Source organism: Triplophysa dalaica, chromosome 12 (genome assembly GCF_015846415.1).
Source record: "Triplophysa dalaica isolate WHDGS20190420 chromosome 12, ASM1584641v1, whole genome shotgun sequence".
Taxonomy (NCBI): domain Eukaryota; kingdom Metazoa; phylum Chordata; class Actinopteri; order Cypriniformes; family Nemacheilidae; genus Triplophysa; species Triplophysa dalaica.
In genome coordinates this window covers 10,032,504-10,055,132 of record NC_079553.1, presented here as the reverse complement: position 1 = coordinate 10,055,132, position 22,629 = coordinate 10,032,504, and the positions used below count along the sequence as shown (strand labels likewise).

Genomic DNA, 22,629 nt, shown 5'->3' with positions numbered 1-22,629 from the left:
ATCGAGAATAAACGTATATTTTTGATACCGGAACTGTTTTCTTTTCAGCTGTTGTTTGGGGAAGAAATTTGCTGCTGTACCGAAAGAGCCACATTGAGGTCAAACCTTCCAAATGTTCATGTAAAATGTCTAGTTTTTCAAGATCTGCTCAGGTAACGTTAATGTATTATTGTTTCTATATCATGGCATGATCATACTGGTTCTGTGTCATTTATTAAAACATTATGTGGTCGAGCGATGTTTAACATCATCTTACTGTTAAAGCTTGTACTAAAAGCTTAGGATCAACTTCAGAAAAAAGACCTGAACTCGTATATTTGGGTCTAGAGTATTTTATTAGATTAATATACCTAGTTATTGTAATGTTCAACAGCCTTTTACAAAAGTATGTTGTCATGCATCAGTTGTGAAAGGTGAATCGACTTTTACAGTACGTTACACCCAATGCAAATGTCATCACAAACGTCTGTTAACTTGCAATATTTTCTTCTTTTAATAAGCAATGGGCGACTTTCGCAAGATCGTGGTTACTTATAGACGCAAGGCTACAACCTCCAGGGAAGATTTCCACTATGTGTGCAGTGAGACTTCAAGGAAAACATAAACCCATTTACCATCCACTGAGTGAGTAAACAAAGTCATTCACACATGCGACTCTCCTTTCCCCTAACCTCAGGCAGAACAGAACAACATTCATTTGGGATCGTGTAAAATGTGTAGTTGCCTAATGGCCACAAGATGGAAGTAGATCACAGTTTAAATACTCTGTTAAGACAAACCTTAAAGTTGTGATCCATTTTTATTTTGTTTGTCCACATCATGTATACCTTTAAACCATACTGTTATTGTGTAATGTAACTGATCTGCTTTATGAGTCTGTAACTTTTTTTCGAGCTTATAATGAATGCTAAAATGGCTTCTATGCTGCATAATGTAATTTGTACAGACTAGCTGTGATCACCATAATGTGAATAGCAAAAAATAAATGAGCGGCTGTATCTTTAATCAGCATTTTCATTGTGATAAAAATGATGTGAATCACGATGTATTCTTTCATACCACAACTTATTGGCAGGAAATATATCCTATTCCTTGATTTGAATGCGTAAAGCCAATTTTATGGTATTGAATTCTGGTAAGACGTGAGATGCCATTACTCCTGGCTTGGACAGGCTGTGTCTTTAATACATCCGTCTGGAACTGCATGCTTTTAGAGAAAAGAACATCACCTCAGACCCAGCAGATGATGCTGACTTCCTGAGACATGCTGAGAGTTTTTAATGAAATGCTCACTCTGATAAATGAATAAGCAAAGCAGGCCGAGAGATGAAAATTCCAGGCTTGTGCAGTTCTGCCAGGCGGGATGAAGGATGAGATGTGTTTAATGGCTTAAATATAGGACTTCATACCAGTAACAAATGTGTGTGTGTCGATGTACTAAATAAAAAAAAAGTAAGTTATATTTGGTTTATCCATCTCATTTTTCTACGTGTGTTCATAGTATTGAAATAATAAAACTGCCATCAGCACTTCATCAATGATTTTGGGTCTTGAGTCATGAGGTGTATGTCGTGTGATTCATTTGGAATAATCACAAGGAACTATATGTTCCTCTGCGGGGAACAGTGAGAGAGAAGTTGAGCGTGTAGGTTTAATTATGACCTTGTGTCCGTTTCCCAGGTGATATTGGAGATCATGTGGTGGTCATGAACACTAGACACATCGCCTTCTCTGGAAACAAATGGGAACAGAAAGTGTATTCGTCTCACACCGGGTAAACTCGATTTTTGCTTTCACACTCAAGCTTATGAGACGATAGAGAAAAGCTCTAGTCATTTATTATGGCCTGCGCTCTGCTTGACAGGGAGAGGAAATTTCAAATAGGAACCACTTGACTTACGATATGCGTGATGCATGTAATTGAAAGAATGTGCTGCTAATATCTTGCCTTTTCATCTCAGTTATCCGGGAGGTTTTAAACAACTCACTGCAGCCCAAATGCACAGAAAAGACTCTACAGCTGTAAGTATTCATCTCTGAATTTGTTTTTTGAACCGGAAATTCATATTTCTCTGTAACGAATTGGATTTCGTTGCAATTTCTACAATCCACACATCACTCACAAGCCTGTCAGCGTCACAAATCAGTTGATATTTAATTATTTAATAATAGAATTGCACTGCACTTTGGATGTGTCAGTATACTTGAATATATTAATTTATGTAAATTATGCTCAAATGTTTTTGAGTAATTTGAGATAATGCCAATTGCAAAGCAAAATACTCTTTCACAATCAGCAAGACACACGTGATTTGCATAATTAAGGCAGAATCTGTATTTCAGCCTGTTTTTATAACGCTTCGCTCTCTCTAATGTTCCTGCTTATCTCTGCTACATTTTCACAGCACATCCTTCACACAACTTTGAATTAGTTTTTATAAGATTCTCAAAACGAAAATACCTCTACATTAATAAAATAAAAGTCTTTCCTGTCTGTTGGTCCTGTGCTGTCCCCATCCAATATACACCTCTGCAAAGTGAAACCAGCTGTTTAAACGCCTGGATTAAAAAAACTGTCAACTACGGTGCACTGTGAATCTCACGCTCATGTGTTCGAGAATAACAAAATACCATCTGGTGATCAAACAACAGAAATGGCTTTAAGTGCTCTGTCTACATGTAAGCCATTGCGATCATGTAGGTGACAAACATTTGAGTCTGGCGTCTTCATGTTTTCTTTCACACAGCAATAAAATTGAACAGCGTTGTTTACGTTTCTGAGGGGTCTATGTATCTAATATATATTTAATACAAAATATAAATATATGTCGTAAATGTAGATGTGTATTCCACAGATTATTTGTGTTTATATAATTGGAAACATTTTTTTGGTGTCATAATAAAATTGGACACAAATTCTTGTTGAAATGTAGTGAAGCAGAGCATGTCACATGTCTAACTAGTTTCCTAAAAAAATTCGGTCAATATTTACTCACCTCTAAATTCCGGGGCACTATTGACTTCCATAGTGGGGAAAAAACTACTGTGCCCCAGAACTGTTTAGTTTCCCATATTATTCAAAATATCATATTTTGTGTTTAACAGAACAAAGAACTTTATGCAGTTTTAGAACTTGAGGGTGAGAAAATGGTCACTGGGTTTAATTTTTGGCTGAACTGTCCCTTTAACCCCTCCTCCACCCAACAACCTTGACTGTTACTTTGCACAGTGACATTCGAGCAGCGGCTTATTATTTAGAATCCATCCAAAGTCCAGGCACGCAAACACTTGACCCTGAATCGGTCTGCTCCTGCATCGGTCTGTTCCTGAGGGCAGGGCCGGGACATAACGAGTGGAGAAGTAGACAACCACGTAAATGCCGTACCGTGGCCCAGAAAAAAATCAGATTCAGCCTGCCTCCCCTCTCCGGTCTTGTGTCTCATTCCCGGTCATTAATAAGATGAATGTTTGACTCCGGCTGAGTTATTCCAGTGCAGGGGGGACTGTATCAGCGATAATTGTGGATAATGATCGGAGGAAGGTGGCAGTTGTGAGGACTGATCGTGCCTGCAGACAGCTTTCATCTATCAAGTATTCCCCTCCCCAAAATAATCCTGATTAATGCCGGAGAGCGTTCTGATGAAAGAGTGATGCTGTTGGTTTGGCATGTTGTAGGCGAGGAGACTTTGTGCTTTAAAATGCCTCGCTGCTCATGTATTCAGTTGCCGTGGTGGTATATACAAAGGGACTGATATTCATTCTTTTAATGTTTACCTCGTACAAATGGCGTTTTGGAGAAAAGTGAGGTTATTTGCTCTGTGCATTTGAATATCAAATTTGACAGGGGCACGATTCACTCTTTACTTTTTAATCGTATTCAAATGACAAAGCGGACACATCATGCTCGGTTTTATTCTTGTGTAAACTATAAAAGTACACAAGCAGAATGTGTATTGGTGATATTTGTGGCAGGGTTTCTTAGCAGAAATCTCTCTTTCTCATACATTTTATGAGATGTATTGACACAAATAGTGGCCAAATCTCTGTGTTATTTAATACTTAACTTTTTTGGGGTCACAGATCATTAAACTGGCAGTTTACGGCATGCTCCCCAGAAACCTCACCAGAAGGACCATGATGCAACGGCTTCACCTCTTCCCAGATGATGTAAGCTCACAGTCGATGCTCTGATTTATGCTCATCCATGTTTTATCCAAAACATGACATGTTTGGAAAGCAAATGCTTGTCAGCGGGTTTGATGAATGTTTTCCCTGTTTCCTCTTTAGCTCTTGGAGGATGGGATGTATTCAATTCTGTCTATAAATAATACAATTTCATATGTCTTCTATAACTGCTTAAAATATAACATGGTAGTAATATTCTGCTGCTGAATGACCTCAGCGTATCAAAAATGGTTTGAGGGTAATCTGTTAGAAAGGGTTGTCTCTGATGTATGCTGTTTGTCCTGTGTCAGGTGATTCCTGAGGATATTTTGAAGAACCTGACAGAGGAACTTCCGCAACCCAGAAAGATTCCTCGCAAGCTCAGCGAGTACACGCAGGAGGAGAGAGATGCGTTCCCCTTGCTGTGGAACCCGTAAGTGTCATTGGTCTTTTTTTACTTATGAATCAGTTTATTACAGAAATGGTTCTTTTCAATTGGTTTATCAGATTGAACGATTTGATGTGCGGCTTTCTTTCAGATGATTTCGTATAAGGTCAATAATGACACAGTTTTTCTCTTTGGGTGAATAATTCTCAACTCAACTTTATTTATATAGCACTTTTTACAATTTTTATTGTTACAAAGCAGCTGTACATGAGACACATTGACTACAAGTAAAACAACTAAAGTCATACACCTGTAAAAACAAGAAAAAGGTGAAAACACAAAAGACAGACATACAAATGCTCCATAAACACAATATGCATACATGCTTACACACATCGACATAGACGCACACACGCAAACATCCTCGCACACACGCAGAGTGAAAGCACACATTTCAGATAAAGCAGAGAGAACCACGGGTCAAACATTAAATGGACTATAAATTCCTATATGCAATATTAATTCTGTAAAACTTCTGAATTCTCTCCATTTCTTTCCTGTTATCACTCCTCTGGATTCTGAAGTCTATTAATGAGTGTTGTATTAGATTTAGAGTATAGCTGAGGTGTTCACTTGAGGGGAGAAAGAGATATTTTATCATTCATCTGTGAAGCTGCACTTTTCTGGATGGGCGCTCTGCTGCTCTACACACTGCAGACGTCCAATCAGATTTATGAGTGATGAGTCAATGACTCGCAGGCCAACCAATCACACACCACTTGTGAGGTCACAATGGGGAGCCTAATTTCGATTTCGTTTTTTAGGTTTCAGCTCAGATGCCCTCATTAAAAGTAAATCAGAAATAAGCTACTTTTGACTTGTCTATAAAATCATTACAAATAATTACTTTCATCGTCTGGGAACTATTGTTAAGTGCAGGTTCTCTTTTAAAATGTTTTCTTTTCAGACATTTATAATGCCTTTTTAAATTTGTCAACTTAATGCAGAATTTTCAATTAGCAAAATAAAATAAAAAAGTTGTTATAGAAGTCAATCATGTATGTCAAATTCAGGGTTGGGCAGTAACGGAATGCATTGTAAAGGCTTTATTTTAATGATGCCGATACACTAGTCTAGTAAATGTAATGCGTTACAGTTAGGCCTACATAAATCATTTAGTAAAAAACGTAAATACTTTTAGGTTTACAATGGTTTCATTTAAACTAAATAAATCAGTATTTTGGCGTAACACTTGTTTTTTGAGCGCTGCTTAGGTTCTGTTATCTATGATGACTCGGCGCATGTGCACATAACACGTCGACATACGCAGATTGAAACGCAGCTAGTTGAGACGATGCTGCCCAAAGGAAAAACTCAAAAAACAATTTAATAAAATTTCGCAGCTATGTTTTCAAAGAAGAAAATGTACAACCTGGTTGTATAGTGCAAACTATGCCCTCCAGCTACAAAAATAATTCTTTATGAAAGGTTACAAACCAAATCCTTAATAAATATTAGTTGTTTTTTTTCTTCTTAATTGACTATGTGTATATAAGTGACATTGAAGGACTCCAAAGGTAATCAGATTACATTTAAGCCTTGTTTGGCAGCGCATAAGATCCTCAAAAGAAATATAAAAATAACTAGAATGTTCACACAGCTGCTTCACTGGTGTTAAACACGTCATAAACCCTTTACATCTCCACAGATTGTCCCTCACCTATAACTTTCCCGATCTCAAAATGTTATTTGCACTGCTCATCCCAAACGTATGGGTAGACCTCTAGTTCTAGAAAAAAATCACGCCAGAAAACAACTCTCAGGCTTTTTAATGCAGAGTTTTGGATTTGTTTTCCCATTCACTGCATATGACCGATAAGGACGAGCTCTTCCCGTGGCCTCTATTAAACTTTTATGAGCGTGGCACAGTTGACTGATGATTTCATTATTATCATTAACATACAAGCATGGCCGGATGAATCCTATCGCTTGAAATGCAGAAATTAAATCTGCTTTATAACTGCTGTAGAAGATATTGACGCATATTAGAAACCGCCGCCTCACTGTGGGAAGCGTTAAAGACCGAAAAGACAGATGACAACTATCAAAAACCAAACCCTGAAGGTGTGGAGAGATCAGGAACTGCTGCGGGGGCTTTGAACAGTCTCGCAGAGATTTACTCTTCGTCTGATATTGATAATGTTTTAAGTCCCTGAAAGCTGAAAGACATATGACGGTTCACTATTTCAGAAGCGATATAGTATTTCATGAACCATCTGTTAGTATGGAGACTGCACACTATTTTAGTTCAGCTGGTTGTAGCGTTTCTTGGAAAAGTAGTTAATAGTGTTTGCAAAAGGTAAGTATCAATATTATACACAACCTTCATAATGGTTGTACTGTTATTATTTCTCATATTGAGGGTAAGGGAACCATTCTAAAGCTCTAATGTATGAAATGTCTTTCTCAACGCCGCTTGTGCTGTCAACACAAATGATACCACAAATCATCCAGATAATTGAGATGATGTTTGATTTATATTTCCAAAAACAATTTTTGAGGGGTCCAAGCAATATCTAAGGGTTAGGATATCATGAAATCACAGCTTTGCTTAAACATCTCTTACTTCCCGGTAAATAACAATTAGTTGGTTTACGGGCATTTTCTTTTTAAAGTTTAGTAGCAGCTGTGCCTTTTCCTGTGGTTTACAGTGTGATCTTTGGCATGCGGACCTACAACCATTAAAGCAGCTCTCGAGTTTGGGTTTGATCAGTTGCCAACCGAAAATCCCGTCAGGTACATGTGGGCAACTTTAACTCCCATATGCAGTCTTGTGTTCAATATTTCTAATACCATGTAATTTCAAGTAGTTTCCCGCATGCCTCCAGGCTCTTTGAATCACCATTCAAATCAAATTGAAGTATGTATTATTCTAAATAATGAAGATGTCATTTGGTTACGTTCAAGCTCCAGATGTAAATGCAATTTGTCAATGCACACTTACATAATTGTAGTCACGGTTCCTCAGGGTATCGTTTTATATTAACCAGGGTTTGTCAGTGTTGGCCTTCAGGTTTGATTTTTTTTTCAATTTGAGAATTCCCTGTAAACAGGGACCTTTAAGAGTGATGCATAGGCTGTGTCAGGAAAACAGTATTACATATTTGCCCTTTACGTCAGGTTGTAGCTTTCCAGGCAACTTTTAGTTGCATCATTCAAAAAGTGTCAGGCTTTGTTTTAACATAATTTTTCCCACATTGCGTTTTCTTATTGATCTTGATAGGAGTTGTTGCGGTCCAGAACGACAACTGCATTTAAATAATAAAAGCATAGTTGTTATGTAAAACAAAGGACAAAATTGATATTTGGTCTTTTATCAGGATAGGTGGAAGGTTCCGGGAGCAAAGGCTTTGTCTGTTATATGTGATTTATGAAATATCTTCGCTCTCACCTTGTGCACTATTTCATATAAGCAATTGCATGCAGTTCGCACAAACCGAGGAAATTAATCAATTCTTTAATGCATCTATATCACTTCTAGGCATCATGAGGATGCAAATATGCTATAAATTTTTAAGCATTTTAATTTGTCACATACTGTGTGCTTGCACAGCTAAAAATCAAGCCCCTGAACATACATTTTAACATTTCCAACTGCTACCTAAATTCAACTACTATAGAACTTTTTGACTAATGTCCTTGTAAGCCTAATGTGAGTTAACATTTAAGTTATTTTAAAGAGTAAGTAAACTAGCATATTCATGTTAGGGCGTGTTAGTTAATAAAAACAACCTTATTGTAACTTGCTACCAGGCTTTTTTTGTCTGAACAAAATGTTGGTGTACCCAAATGCACTGTCATTCTTTCTGTGCTTGAAAGCATGGGGTCACAATATGGTTTCACTTCTAACATATCTGAGATCATAAGCCTCTCATTAAAACACTGGAGCAGCCATGAGAGGCTCTTTACGCCTGTGGTTTGGTTTGTCATCTCTATTGTATTATTTTGTGAGAGCCGGTCCCTCCCGAGGAGCCACATGGAGCGTGTAATTAAAACATATCAGTGGGATGGAGACAATAATGAGATAATGAGACGGGCAGATATTCTGTAAATAAGCACCGTGATGTTTGTCTGGGAGCATTGGAGTAGCTGATAAAAGTTGGTGGGGAAACAAATCTTTTTTTCCTTAATAGTCTGAAGAGCACAATGAACCGCAGCTGTTTTAAATATAAAAATAAAACTGATTGTTGTAAAACAATCTTGCTCCGGGATTTATAGTGTATTAACTGGGCAGAAATTGGATGCGCCTCCAGTGATGGCACAGATTTTTGGGAGGAATTGCTTATCGGACTTAAAGTAATGTACCGAACCACACCTCTGCCCATGTGTGCTGAATGATTGTGAGAACTTACCTCTCTCTCTCTCTCTCTCTCTCTCTCACACTCTCTCACTCTATATAGAGCTTAAGAATATAGGTGAATTATCAGGTTTATCACACTCAACACAGTCATGTGTGGATGTACTTGCAGGTTTGAGATCAGACTTTAATGATAGTTCAGAATTACAGTGTTCAGTCTGAAGGCTAGTTCACCCGAAATGAAACTGTTCATTCCAGCAGTGTTTTTTATACTCTTAGTGTCTTATTTGTTGATGTTAGTTAGGACACTGGTGGCATGTTTTCCAAACATACTAAACACATTAGCCAACTTTATAACATTTATTATGTTGCAGCGTGTTTGAGCAGCATTAAAGGGAAACTCCACCCAAAAATGAAAATTCTTTCATGAATTACTCTCCTTCAAGTTGTATAAACCTGTATAAATTCTTTGTTCTAGTAAACGCAAAAAAATGGAAACTTTGGAAAAATGTTAGCAACCCAGTTTCTGTGGTCTGCAAAAGTTACAGTTCTTTAAACCAGAACTGTTTGTTTTACTAAATTCTTAAATATCTTTTGTGTTTAACATAACAAACACAAATGTATCATTAGATATCATTTATTCTACTATGGTAGTCAATGGTGCCCATCAGTTGCTAACATTCTTCCAATAATCTTTCTTTGTATTCAAAAGAACAAAGAAATTTTTATACAGGTTTGGAACACTTGAGGATGACTAATTCATGACTGTAATTTCTTTATAGAGATCAACAAAATATCATTTGTAACATTTTTTTGAATATACATTTGTTAATATTAATATTAAATACAAAATAATCACATGTATATAAATAAATAAAAATTATTTTTAAATAGATTTTTTATACAAAAATTGCTTTTTATCCAAAATTCACTTTATATAAGACCCACATTTCTAACTTTCACTCATGGGGATAACAAGGATATTTGACATGGTTTTGAGTTAAGATTTTTGCCCATCTTTTGGAAAATCTGTGTTGTTTGTCAAGATATCTAAAGTGTTGACCACTTTCCAAAGTATCACAGCATTTCACCAAATATATTTTTTTTAGAACGTCATTTGCTGGTCAAAAAGACCTTAAAGACCTTTAAGGTTTAGACCCCCATTTATGTCCAGTGTTTCTTATGAATGTAAATCTATATGAAAACTACTGCAAAATTTGCTGATGTCCCTTTGAAATCTTGTATATCCATATTTTGTCACGCTTTGTTTGTCACTGGGTTTTGCGAATATCTAACAAAAAAGGTAGGCAAATTAAAAATGCTTGTCAACTTTGACAACACAGTATTTAATCGTTTAAAAAGCTTAATGGTGTTTTCCATTTCCTGAAAAACAGCAAATTTGGACATCTGAGGTTTCAGAAGGACAGTTCATGATGCAAACAGTTTTTAATAGGTTTACTGATTTTTGTGGTATTTATATTTCTCAAACATTCTGATTAAACGACTAAATTCAGCCTGACCAAGATCATCAGTCTTTGTGTAGACATTTTAAGCTATAGACACTGTAGACATAGGCTATTTGTTATTTCTTGTCTTCATTAGAGATTATTATGTTTGAGAATGCCGTATGCAGACACAATGTAGGGGAGTTAAAATGTAGAGATCAATGGGTTGTTCATAATTTATTGCATACTCTGAATTGGTCTTTTCTTGTATGTATTGAACCGCATATCGGTCTTTGAAAACAGAAAAGCGGTTCTGATTCAGCACTTCTTTTACACCGAACCTAAAACTCATTCCCTTGAAATGGAGCAGCTTTAATGGAAAACTTTGCTCTCAGCGTGCCTCTTTAGTCTAGAGTTCAGTCAACAGTGAGACTTGTTCTGAATATAATGACCATTTCCATTACTGTTGTACTCTCAGAAATGATTTAACGTCTAAATGAAGAGGTATAATAACAGCTAGTTTACATCAAAAACGACTTGAATTTTATTTATGCAGCTGCAGTGCATTAACACGTTAACATAAGTACTTGAACGCATTGAATTGAGTTTCTAATTGATTATTGATCCCAGCTGATCTCAGACCTGCTCAAGTGTTTGTGTCAATAAGCTCACTAAAGTAAATTGAGTACCTGACCTGTTTAAATGATGCTTTAGCATAAATATTGGGTAAAAATAACTGCAAACATACTGCACCTGTATTATCTAAATCAGTGGTTCTCAAATGGGGGTATGTGAGAGAAATGGACATTTAGGAATAAATAATGAAAATCAATAAATTATGACATAGTATTTTTATATGAAATTACGACTACACAAAGATGCATAAAAAATAAATGAATACATGTAGATATAATAACTGTTTGACTCTCATTTCACTGTATTTTAAACTAAAATGTTGTTGTCTGGTCAAGGGATACTTGGCTTGAAAAAATCATAAAAAGGAACTCTCTTCTTTGAATCGCAATGTGGAGATTTGTTGAATTGTTTGTCATTCCACCACAGCGCAACAACTTCATCGTATATGCACTGGTGCCTTAACACCGATGGGAGACTAGTAATCCCGAGATCTTGATTTTCCTCAGAAGAATGTTTGCCATTTATTATTTAAATATCTGCCAAGAAAGAGCAATCCCTCTCGAAATGCCTGAAATGTTTGATCACACTCAGACAAAAGATAATCTCATTTTTGTAGGTTGAATTTCAATCACTTGAACACATTTGCTGCACTTGTAGGACTTGATAGATCCGCATGCACTCTTTGTGTTCGTCTGAACTGGGTGCATTTAAGAAATTAACCGTTTTCATCTTAACTTCCTGTAAGCACTAAAGACATGAAAGTGGCAGGTTATCAGGCTAACTGTATGAAGAATTGTGTAAAACTCGCTGGCAGGCAGCATGGTGCTTTTAATTATAAGATAACTGTGACTTATAAAATATACATTTAAAGAAGTTCATGTTTGTGATGCAATTGAGACGGTGAACATGGCTTCTACACATGTCCAGAGTCAGTTTTTGAGATGATTACAAGGTGACACCGTTGTCATTGTGATATATGTGTCTGTTAGTGAGACCCCTTATGTGGGTCATAGTCATTATTCTGCAGGCTCCTGGGCTCATGACCCCTCCTTCCCTCCTTTGTCTTCCTGTGACTTGACAGCAGCAGAGCAATACATTTTAACCTTGAGATGGAATTGTTCTTGTACCTAAAATTGTATTTAAAGTATTCAGTTTTTGATAGGACTGGAACCCACACAAGAACCCACAGTGACAGGTGTCAAACTCTGGTGATGATGTGGAAAAGTCTTTTTAAGAGTTTTACCTTATTGAACACCAGGGTTAGGCCATGTGACATTATGTGAGTTGAGTTCTGTGTTTCTGTAAGTAACAACATTTGGCAAAATTGTGGGCTGCGTGGCTGGCACATGTTTTTAACATGTCTATGTAATAAATAAAACCTGTTTAACATGATGACATTTGTGACCCTTGACAACAGAACCAATCTTAAGGGTACATTTTTCGAAATTGAGATTATTACATTATCTGAAAGCTGAACAAATAAGCTTTCTATTAATATATTATTAGGATAGGACACTATCTGGCGAAACAACTACAGTTTACAAAGCTGGAATCTGAGGGTGCAAACAAAGAAAAATATTGAGAAAATCGCCTATGAAGTTGTTTATCGGAGGCACTGTAGCTGGCTATCCAATCACAAAACGAAAGTTTTTATACATTTACGGTATACTTTACTTAATATCCTAATGATTTTTGGCAAAAAATTAAAATCTGTAATTTTTCCTTTACAATGTATTTTGGGCGATTAATAAAAATGTTCCAGTGCTACTCAAGACTGGTTTCGTTGTCCAGGGTCACATTTGTTTAACAAACTGACAAAACAAGGTAAGAAAATATTCAGATGACATGTCACATCGGGCTTTAAATCTTAAAACCATAGGCGAGGTATTTAATAAAAATATTGAATGTGTTCTGTGGTCCGTTTGATGTGTTTTATATCCCCCATTATAAACCCCCCTTTTTCCTTTAGGGTTCTTAAATGTTAATATAATAATTGAAGTTATACCATAGTTAATAAAGTTACTCAAGTGAATGAAACAGGGCCTAGTTCACCGTGTCAAATTCAGCATTCAGTACAGTCTCTGTTGACATTTGTAAATTACAGTCATCAAGTGAATACAGTATTTTGAACTTTTATGTGCGCAATAAGCACAACGTAATCTTTGGGGATAATGTGTTTATATAACATTAAAATGAAAAGTAAGAACCGGTAGAGATGAAACACTAAATGCAGTGATTAAATCTGTTTCCTTCGGGTTAGTAACACATCCCACACAGACTCATTTTGTATTGCTAGAATTACTTGAGATTTTTTATTGAAATACAATTACACTTAAAATCACATGGTAACCCAAGTTCCTGTTTTATCTTATTTGTCATGCTAACCACAACAAATATGGCCACTTATGAACTCTTAATGTTAATCTTTTGAAATCAGTTAGGATTGCGATTCACATTTTTGTCCTTTGTGTCTTCACAGGCCAGAAGACTTCAGGATGAAATGAGCGTCATCGTGCGGTTTTGGGGAATCTTGCGTCTCAGTCTGTTCAACTGTTGGAAATGTTTCTTTTGTATTAATGTCTGTGTAAAATAAATTATCTCAATGTGTAAAAATAAACAGTGCATTTGTCAACTGTGAAAAAGATTCATATTTATGTCAACTTTAAAAAGGCGGATAGGCTTCTTTCATTACAATTCAAACTGATTTTGCCTTTGTGTTGAGCATTATAATACAGTCTTTACATTACTCGGGTGCAAATCACTTGTTGGGATTATGAAAAATGTATACTGTTCTCAGGGTGATGACTGTCAATTTTTGGTCAAGTTTATGTGAGATACCATCACATGATCTTCCTAATAGAGATGTGAAATGCTGATAATGTGTCTTGATGTAATTCAAAACCATACAGAGGCAGTTAAACAGCAGCTCTATTCATACAGTAATGACTCCGCAGAGTTTAGATTCTTTGCTTGTCCCATAGATGACTTTAGGCGTTGTGAGGTCCGATACGGCTCGAATTCAACTTCAGCTTCACTCGTAATTAACTGCATATGGCTCTATAAGCCCGTTCTAATACCACTTTGGCCTTTTTGAGTTCTGAATAAAAGTTATTTTTTCAAAAATGTATTTACGAAGAATAATTATAGTGGATATTCTATTATCTAAGTTCATCTTACCCAATAATGGTCCCATTTAAATATACATCATTCTTTTATTAGCCAATTAGCATGCAGAGCAAAACAGTCCAGACGAGACATCATCTTGAGTCATAGTCGCAGTACAGTTTTATTGGTTACAAAAACAAATAATAAAGTAAAAATAAATTACTTTGTAGCTTCAAAGGTCTGGCGATGAGTTTTCACTGGTACCCGTTCCACGTGCAGTTAAATTCATTGTGAAAGGACAGTAGACCACAGGCCTAACTATTCAGATGTCATTCACAGTGAACAGGCCCACAGGACACGGACTCCACGCAGAGCTGCTCTTTTAAAAAAAACGGTTGGAGAGCTTTTACTGCATTGTCCAAAAGGTTGCATGACTTATAAGACCATATGCACAGGAAGTTCACATTAATGTGTGTGATATAGATTTACTATGCAGACAGATGTGACATTACACGTAGTGATCCCTTAAAGTACCAGTGAAAAATGAAAACATTACATTTGGTTAATGGGATTAAGAATTCAGCTTCATAAATAGTTGCTAGTGACAAGAACATCAAAAGCATCAACGGAGGTATTTTCTTCACTAAATAACATAAGCAGCCGCTTCCAGATAACTGCAACATCCTGTAAACATTTGTAGAGTTTTGTAGTTCACTGATTTGCACTTGAAGGAACAGTTCACCCAAAATAAAAAAAGTCAAATGTCATCATTTACCGCTTTGTTTTATTTTAAAACCCTATCAGCTTCTTTCTGTATCAGAAAAATATCCTACTTTATTCATGAGCTCTTGTGACTGCTGGAGAGGAAAGCTAGAATGTCAAGACTTTTAGTGAATAACGTTAAATTTATTTTGGCTCCTTTAAAGAAGTCGTATGGCTTGAAGAAGACTTTGAATATATTGCATGTCACACTGAACTTTTTTTTAAATTTCTCCTTTTTTCGCTTTCATTACATGAGTTTTTATTTTCGGGTGAACTGACCGTTTAAAAACAAAAACAATTACTCAAACTGTACAGAAGACTCCCCATTTACAAAATTTATGGACTACACATAACTGAAAAACCTTCAGGTACTTGCTTCTTGTCACGTTGGCCACATGCAACCTCGCGAAAGACAGAAAAGTCGCTGTATGAATTTCGGCACGGTTTCGTTTTCTAATCTTCTCCCCTTGCCTAATAAGGATGCATATAGCAGGCACTTTTCGGAGTTCCCTTAGTCTTATGCTGCAGGATAATTCTATGAAAAGTATTTGTTTGTGGAGGATGGGTTTTCTTGAGCTATTCTGCCTTCGCCCGGACTGCCGTCTCATCTGCGCCCTCCTCTTCGGTCGTGCTGCGGGAGAAGCGACGTGTGCCAGGTGACCTCATCCCCACGGTGTCAACGGGATGGGCGGGGCCAGGGTAGCTGGGTTGGTAGTATTGAGGAGGGTATCCGCGAGGGTAGCCATCATAAGGGTCCTCCTCCTCCTCGTCGTTGTAGTTCGTGGCGGGGCCGTTGTTTTGGTAGGGGCTGGAGGGTAACTGTTGTACTATGGGAACATGGGGGAATTAGATCGATTGTCGCGGTCGCCGTCTTTTCGGTCACCACCACCAAGAGAGCAGACGTTAGCAAGGCAAGGAAGCAGCGAAAAGAGAAATACAGAAAGAGGAGGAAATGAGCAGCTGGATCATGGGAATGTAAATTGGGATTAAGGATGTCAAACTATTAATCCCGATTGAACGCATCCAGAATAAAATGTCTGCCTACTTTGCATTATAATTTTGTCTTTTAAAACACATGCACGTACGTGCATATACTTAAGAAAAATGTATGAATGTTTATATATAATGTTAATTATTGATAAATATAAATAAATACATGTAAATAGTTCCTGAATACGTATACACACATGTGTATGTTTTTGTGTTTATAAATACAAAATGAATATGCAAGGTACACATATATTATGTAAACACAAACATTAATTCTGGTTGCGATTAATAGTTTAACAGTTGGTAATGTGATTATCTTAGTTTACATGACCAGTTAACTCTTTCCCCACCAACATTTTTTCAATTTGCTAGAATATTTTCTTTTGTAAATATATGAACATTCAATATATAACTTCAGAGAACAAGAGCCTCTATACTTAACAATGAATGTGAGTACATTCTAAACAAAAATGCTAAATCCAGATTGGATTTAAAATGATTATCGAAACATTTTTGGGATCTGTTCATTCAGATGTATTGCAGCACCCCGTCTGTAAAGCAGCGGAAATATGAAAAACTGGAAAAACTCCTGGTCCTAAATTATGAAAATATGACAAAAAAAAAAGAAAAATTGCAGAAACCATTGTGTCATAAATGATGGAAACTACAATCAATGTTGAGGAAAGAGTTAAGGGGTCAAGGTTTGCTCTGGTTAGCAGGATTGTTAGCCCCTTCTAGTAGACATTCTGTCTCATTTTCTTTAAACTGATGACTTTCAATGTCACAACATATTCTGATGGAGTTAAATTCAAGCCAGCAAAATATAAAAAGCTAATATTTCATTATATTATGAAATGTTTAACTAGTGACTGAATTTTTCTTAAGGGCGCATTAATAAGTATTTAATATGTAGATGCTGTGCAGCAATGCAAAATAAAGGAAAGCAAAATACATTTGAATGGAATTGAATTAAAATGGGTTTATATCTTTCCTATCTATGGCCTTTAGCGTAACAGCAAAGAATGGCCAATGAAGAATTAGCCCAATCAGCATTATCCCAAAGTGATGATAGATTTCAGGGGGTCCTGCTCCAGCCAAGCAACTGCCATTGAGATCATTGAGAATTAGAAAATGATAGCTTCCTGCACAACTGTATTGTTTAAGACACTTACACAAAAGCAATCAAGAAACAGGTTTGGAAACAAAAGATAACAGTAATGTCAGAAAAGGTTGAAGATGTTGATAAATTGCTCGGAGTGTGTCGAGTGAAGCAGATTCAAACTAAAGCATGATGCTCAGCGGGGTTAAATGCTAGAGCTTTGTAATGGTGGTGATATTTTGAGGGTTGGGGACCATGTTGAGGGTAAGAAGGGATTTTACAGTGGAGGAGTTTGTAGAAAAGATATCCCCCTAGATACAGTCTTTGGTTTGGGCCCATGGCAGGAGAGTGGGATGTAGAACTGAGAGATGAGAGAGGAAGAGCAGTAGGGTCTCAGAGAATGTTTCTCAGTAGTCATTCTCATACTGCTCTAAACCTTCATGCAGTGTGAGAGGAGTAGAGGAAAGCCCGGGGAAAAGAGGAGAGAGACACTGGTCAGTATCACCTACATGATGCTATGAACAAAACCTGGCCTGTCAGTATTGCTCTTAGTCTTTATGTTGACGGAAGCAAAATCAAGGATTCTCAATTATGGCATTAAAACTTGGTCAATACGCATGAAACTTACATCACGCCATTAGAAATGAAATATCATCTGGCTCTGAATAAGAATGATTCGAAATAATATAAAGCTGTGTCGCAAGATTTTATGCTGACGTAAAAGCTTAAAGCTATAACCTTTAGAGATCTTACAAAGTGTTGATGCAGTATTTCATAAATCTATTGAGAAGGAGATTACTCTTCATCTAGCAGACACCCCCAGGCAACATTAGGCTTAGTTTTTGACGATGCAAAACTGCAATAATCTCCGAGGCGTTCTCTAGAAAGCCTTAGTAGCACTTGATAAATCAATTATTTACAACAATGTCAATTTCCATCCAGTCTGACAAAGAGACTTTCTCATATTAAAATGCTCTGCTGAGAATACACGTGTAAATCTTTGATAGCATTTACACTCCATGAGAAATGTATAAACAGTCTAATTGTTTGGGAAGGGCGTTTTACAGGAAATGTTTAGGGCAGACCACAAGTGTGTTTATAAAGCAGCCCTTTAATAGTAGTTCTACAAGGTCTACTTGTGAAATATTTTGAAAGACCCAATAATGGTATGGATGATGCAGAAGGTTCTCTCAGCAGTTTGCTGTATGCAATTAACATCGGTGCCACTGATAATCTACTTTTAGAGTTCCATTATCCACGGTGACACGAGGTTCAAGTTTGAAAGAAATTGAGAAACCTTGACAGCTTCGGGATCTATACAGGATTACCTCCAACGTTGTACCCGAGGCAGGAGTTCTGGTCGCAGTACCCGGGCGGTCCAGCGGGACCAGGGTTGCCGGGTGTACCTGGACGTCCAGGGTTAGCCTGAATTCCAGGTCTTCCTGGAGGACCGTGACTGCCCGTCCGACCTTCTCCTGGAGGCCCTGATGGGATAACATTTTGGATTTTAGCGAGACCCCGTGTCCACAACCAAAACCAGCTTTCCATATAAAACCCATCTCTTCTTCTTCTGACAGAAGTTTTAGCCCCGTCCACATCCTTCCACATATGTCATTTGCTGTTAGAGCTCCGCTGCGTTCATGAATCTCATTTGTAAAGAGTATTGATCAAACCGCAATTAACAGCGAGCAGACGCTGACATTTTTCAAAGTCTACTCAACAGCCGTACTGTTAAAATCGATAGGAAAACATTTCCCTCTGACCCAAATATTGTTTCAATATCTGCTTGATATTCTAGACGGGAATCAAAGGAACCAAAATCAGGCCGAGACGTGTGCGGAGGTTATTAAAAGTTTGCAGGCTTGTATTTTCTTTGTCACGAGACATTTAATAACGGAAATTCCCGTAGTCTGTGCAATATGAAAGTACTGAGCTCTTTTTTTTCCCAATTTGGATGGAGATGTATTTTTTAATACTGTTGCTCAGCTTGCTCGAGGACAAAGAAGCCATTATTATTGACTAAACAATTCAACAAAGCAATCTTGACCCTCCCTTTGAAGGGGACGAGAAAAAACACAATATATGACACCGTATGCTTTCACTAATAATGAATATCTTTCTTTAATCACACTTGATAAGGATCAGAGTTCACAGGGGAAGTCAAAAGCTTGAGTATAAGATGTTACCTGGAGGTCCTGGGGGACCACGGGGACCCTGTGTCCCCACCCCCGGGCTGCCTTTCTCTCCCTTGTCTCCTGGGAGACCTGAACAAAGACACAAAGATCTGTTAGAACAGGAAAACCCTAAAACTTTGAAATAGCTGCAGCCTTCACTGTTTGTGCGGTTTAACCTGTTGGCCTCTGCCGGGAGACTATGAGGAAAGTGATATAACTCTTGGCCAGTGCTGAACATACATATTCTGACAGATCTCATGTGGATATTTGGTGATCCAGAGTAGTGTGAATTCCTGTTTCAGCTCCTAGTCTCTGTGAGAAAGAAAATCTACCAGGAAATGTTTTTGAGGGTCACAGATTATCCGATGACCATTGCAAAGATTATGTGATAGATGCTCGGCTTCTAACTCATGATAAAAACTTGTTGCTCCTGGCAAGGGGATCATGTAAATGCAAACATGTGACTCTGGACAACAAAATGCAGTCGTATGGGTCAATTTTACATAATCTGAAAGCTGAATAAATAAGATTTCTATTGATGTATGAGTTATTAGAATGGGACAATATCTGTCTGAGATACAACCCTTTAAAACTCAGGAATCGGGAGAGTATAAAAAAAATCTAAATATTGTGAAAATTGCCTTTGAAGTTATTAATCAGGGGCCCTGACATCCACTCACATAAATAAAGTTCTTATATATTTATGGTAGGAAATTAATAAAATATCTTCATGGAACATGATCTTTACTTAATATCCTAATGATTCTATGATAATTTTGACCCACACAATGTATTTTTGTCTTTTACTGAAAATCTTCCAGTGGTACATAAGACTACTTTTGTGATCCAGGGTCATATATATCCAAAAAAAGCCCACAAATGCTATATACAGTGGATGTTATATAAGATATTATTAAGATAAGATGCCAAAAGCAAAACACATCCAGAGAGACAAGACTGTCTTACACGAAATTCAGTCCCAAGAAACCTTGTGGTCCTTGCTTCTGAGGATATTGGTAAAAATTCAAGCCTAACAAACTGGACTCATTCATATGCAGCGGTTTTCTGGTGTCTTTGAAGTAGCTGATCTTGGCTATTAAACATGAACAATAAAAGATTCAGTTTTCATATTGTTTATAATACGTGGTATGGATTCAATCACTGGGTTACTAACAAAGCCAGCAAATAGTGAAGCCACAACTCGCATTGTAAAATCAAATTTAGATACTGTACTAAACATAAATAAATATTATATATTTAAATAAATATTATTAACTGTGCTGTTCGTTTTGTCTATTCATGTAATGCATTTAAGAAAATGGATCATTTTCCACAATCTAACCTCCAAATGTATGTTTGTAGCACGGTAAGCAGCACCTAAAGCTGTTCTAAGTGATTTCTAATACAGTTAAGGTTTACCTCTCTCTCCTGGCCGGCCGTTTTGCCCACCGGCTCCGGGAAAACCTGGTCTCCCAGTAGGACCCTGCTCTCCCTGCTGCCCCTGAGATCCCGGTCGGCCGGGCTCACCTGGAGGACCCTGTATTGTCCGCACTGAAACGGGCTGACTGGGAATCTGATTCAGGATCGAGTTGTAACGAGACAAGTGACCTGAGAAAGGAAAAACAAATTAGGTGTGAAAGAACATGGTCAGCAGGACTGTCAGACAATAAAGAACAGCTTTAAATTAACAACTTTCTTTTACAATATTTGATGTTTTATATCCAGCCACAGAATAAATTAAGAGACCATTTTCAAATTTGTATTTAATCAGCATTTCTAGATGTATTGTGGCCATTTCAGTCCAGTGTCTGTTGAATTTCAACAAAATCAAACATCAGGAGTGACATAAAGTCATCTAACAGCAATGTGAAAGACTGACAGCATGACAAGACGCATGAAAACTGTGATCAAAATCCAGGTTGTTTTTTACTTTTTATAGTATTGTTGTTGTTTTGCTTAAAAGTAAACATGAACTTGTTTTCTTTGCGGTATTTGAGGTCTGAAAAAGTACAGAGAATCTTTGCAGTATTTGAGGTATGGAAAATCTCAGAGCATCTATTTTAACATGTTCCTCCGGTTTTCATTTTCTGCAAATAAATGCAAATGGAAACAATCTTTTTATGTGAGATTTGGGTCAAATATTGCTAGTACTTCACAGAATGAAAGAAAAATAATCATCTTCGCTAAACACATAACTATAATAGTTCATTTTAAAATGAGAAAAACTGATTTTGAAATGGTCTCTTCATTTTTTCCACGTCTGTATCTACGAGTTCAAGCTAGCACACACAAACAAAAAAACTCACTCTGAATTAGCTGCTCACAAACTTGTCGTGCTATGGCGCGCACAACCGCCTGAGACTGTATATCACCCTTCAGAAACAAACAAAACACGATTACAATGCCGAGTCGCTGCTTGGACATAAAAACACAAATGCACACACAAATCCGCTTCGGCTGCTTTTAAAAAGAGGCTAACAGCTTGTACTACGTGGGTGGTTAACTCGCCCAATTTAGCACCCTTTGTGTGGCGCTTTGTACCACAGTAGTGAAGAGATCGAAACCGAAGAATAAAAGATTTTATTACTGTATAATAGCTCTGGACTGAGTCTCACGGTGAGGTTTGACAGATAGCTACAGCTCTACCTGTCCAGCTTTAATGTTTTAACTGCATAAAAAACTCAAAGTGTAAAGCTAGAAAGTGACAAAGTGAAGGGGCTGTGATTCCATGCTTTCGCTGCAGATATTTATCAAAGGTGTTGTCAGTAGGCTGCTTAATCCAGATGCTGATAAACCATTATAACGTGTGCCAATGGAGGCCACGCGCCGTCACCTCAATCTAAACTTCACGCTAGTTTAGAGGCAGATCAGACTTACTCGCTCTCCTCTCTCGCCTTTAGTGCCGGGAGGCCCCTGCGAAGAGACAACAATGAAGATTTCAGTTAAGGATGTGCTACATATTTTTATAATTGACTGCTGTGGGTTGCCTGGAAGATTCGCTGACTAGTCATTCCGGTGTTGCTTTTGGGTTGATTTTGGGTCATGTCCAATCCGATGAGTTTCATAACATGACATAACAGCCAAAGACATCCACTTGTGTAATTAAAAAAAAGACCTTAAATGGGGTAAATGACTGATATTCAGCAAATATATGTTGGCTTATTGCGCAAACCCATCATAGTCCACATAAAAATGGATATCCTGTATAATAACAGGAACAGCTGCCGATTTATGTTTCAACAGTAAATGCCTTAAAATTTGTCATTGAACGCATTGAATTGGTTACATAACAGATGCTTAAAGCCAATAAATGTAAAAATGATTCTGAGTTGAAAATCTATAAACATTTAAGAGTGACCAATCCTTTTCATGGTGGGTTTGGAAACAGCTGGAGGAAAGTGAGGTGGACAAACATTGAATTTCTGAATGCAAGACATCCACTTGTGTAAATAAAAAAAAGACCTGTAATGGGGTAAATGACGGATATTCAGCAAATATATGTTGGCTTA

General features: G+C 37.2%; 2 protein-coding genes across 2 annotated transcripts in view; one reads left to right on the top strand and one right to left on the bottom strand.

The window, feature by feature from the left end:
• The first annotated feature begins 30 nt into the window (after positions 1 to 30).
• On the top strand, positions 31 to 13,607 carry mrpl13 (mitochondrial ribosomal protein L13). The gene is made up of 7 exons (XM_056762401.1): positions 31 to 152; positions 501 to 624; positions 1,681 to 1,774; positions 1,962 to 2,022; positions 4,081 to 4,167; positions 4,476 to 4,597; positions 13,470 to 13,607. Exons 1-7 carry the CDS (start codon positions 126 to 128, stop codon positions 13,492 to 13,494), a joined length of 540 nt encoding a protein of 179 aa, XP_056618379.1. The 5' UTR covers positions 31 to 125; the 3' UTR covers positions 13,495 to 13,607.
• Positions 13,608 to 13,727: 120 nt separating this feature from the next.
• The window catches only part of col14a1a (collagen, type XIV, alpha 1a), a 97,049-nt gene continuing 88,147 nt past the window's right edge, over positions 13,728 to 22,629 (bottom strand). Inside the window, 6 exon segments of the mRNA XM_056762397.1 lie at positions 13,728 to 15,684; positions 18,275 to 18,430; positions 19,133 to 19,210; positions 20,540 to 20,728; positions 21,427 to 21,493; positions 21,998 to 22,033. Coding sequence (XP_056618375.1) covers positions 15,434 to 15,684; positions 18,275 to 18,430; positions 19,133 to 19,210; positions 20,540 to 20,728; positions 21,427 to 21,493; positions 21,998 to 22,033 — 777 coding nt within the window. The 3' untranslated portion in view covers positions 13,728 to 15,433.

Excerpts from the sequence above, each read along its gene's own strand:
- mrpl13 (XM_056762401.1), top strand. The coding sequence starts at position 126 with ATGTCTAGTTTTTCAAGATCTGCTCAG. Across the intron at positions 153-500 it reads GTTTTTCAAGATCTGCTCAG|CAATGGGCGACTTTCGCAAG; the intron begins GTAACGTTAATG and ends TCTTTTAATAAG. Across the intron at positions 2,023-4,080 it reads ACAGAAAAGACTCTACAGCT|ATCATTAAACTGGCAGTTTA; the intron begins GTAAGTATTCAT and ends TTGGGGTCACAG.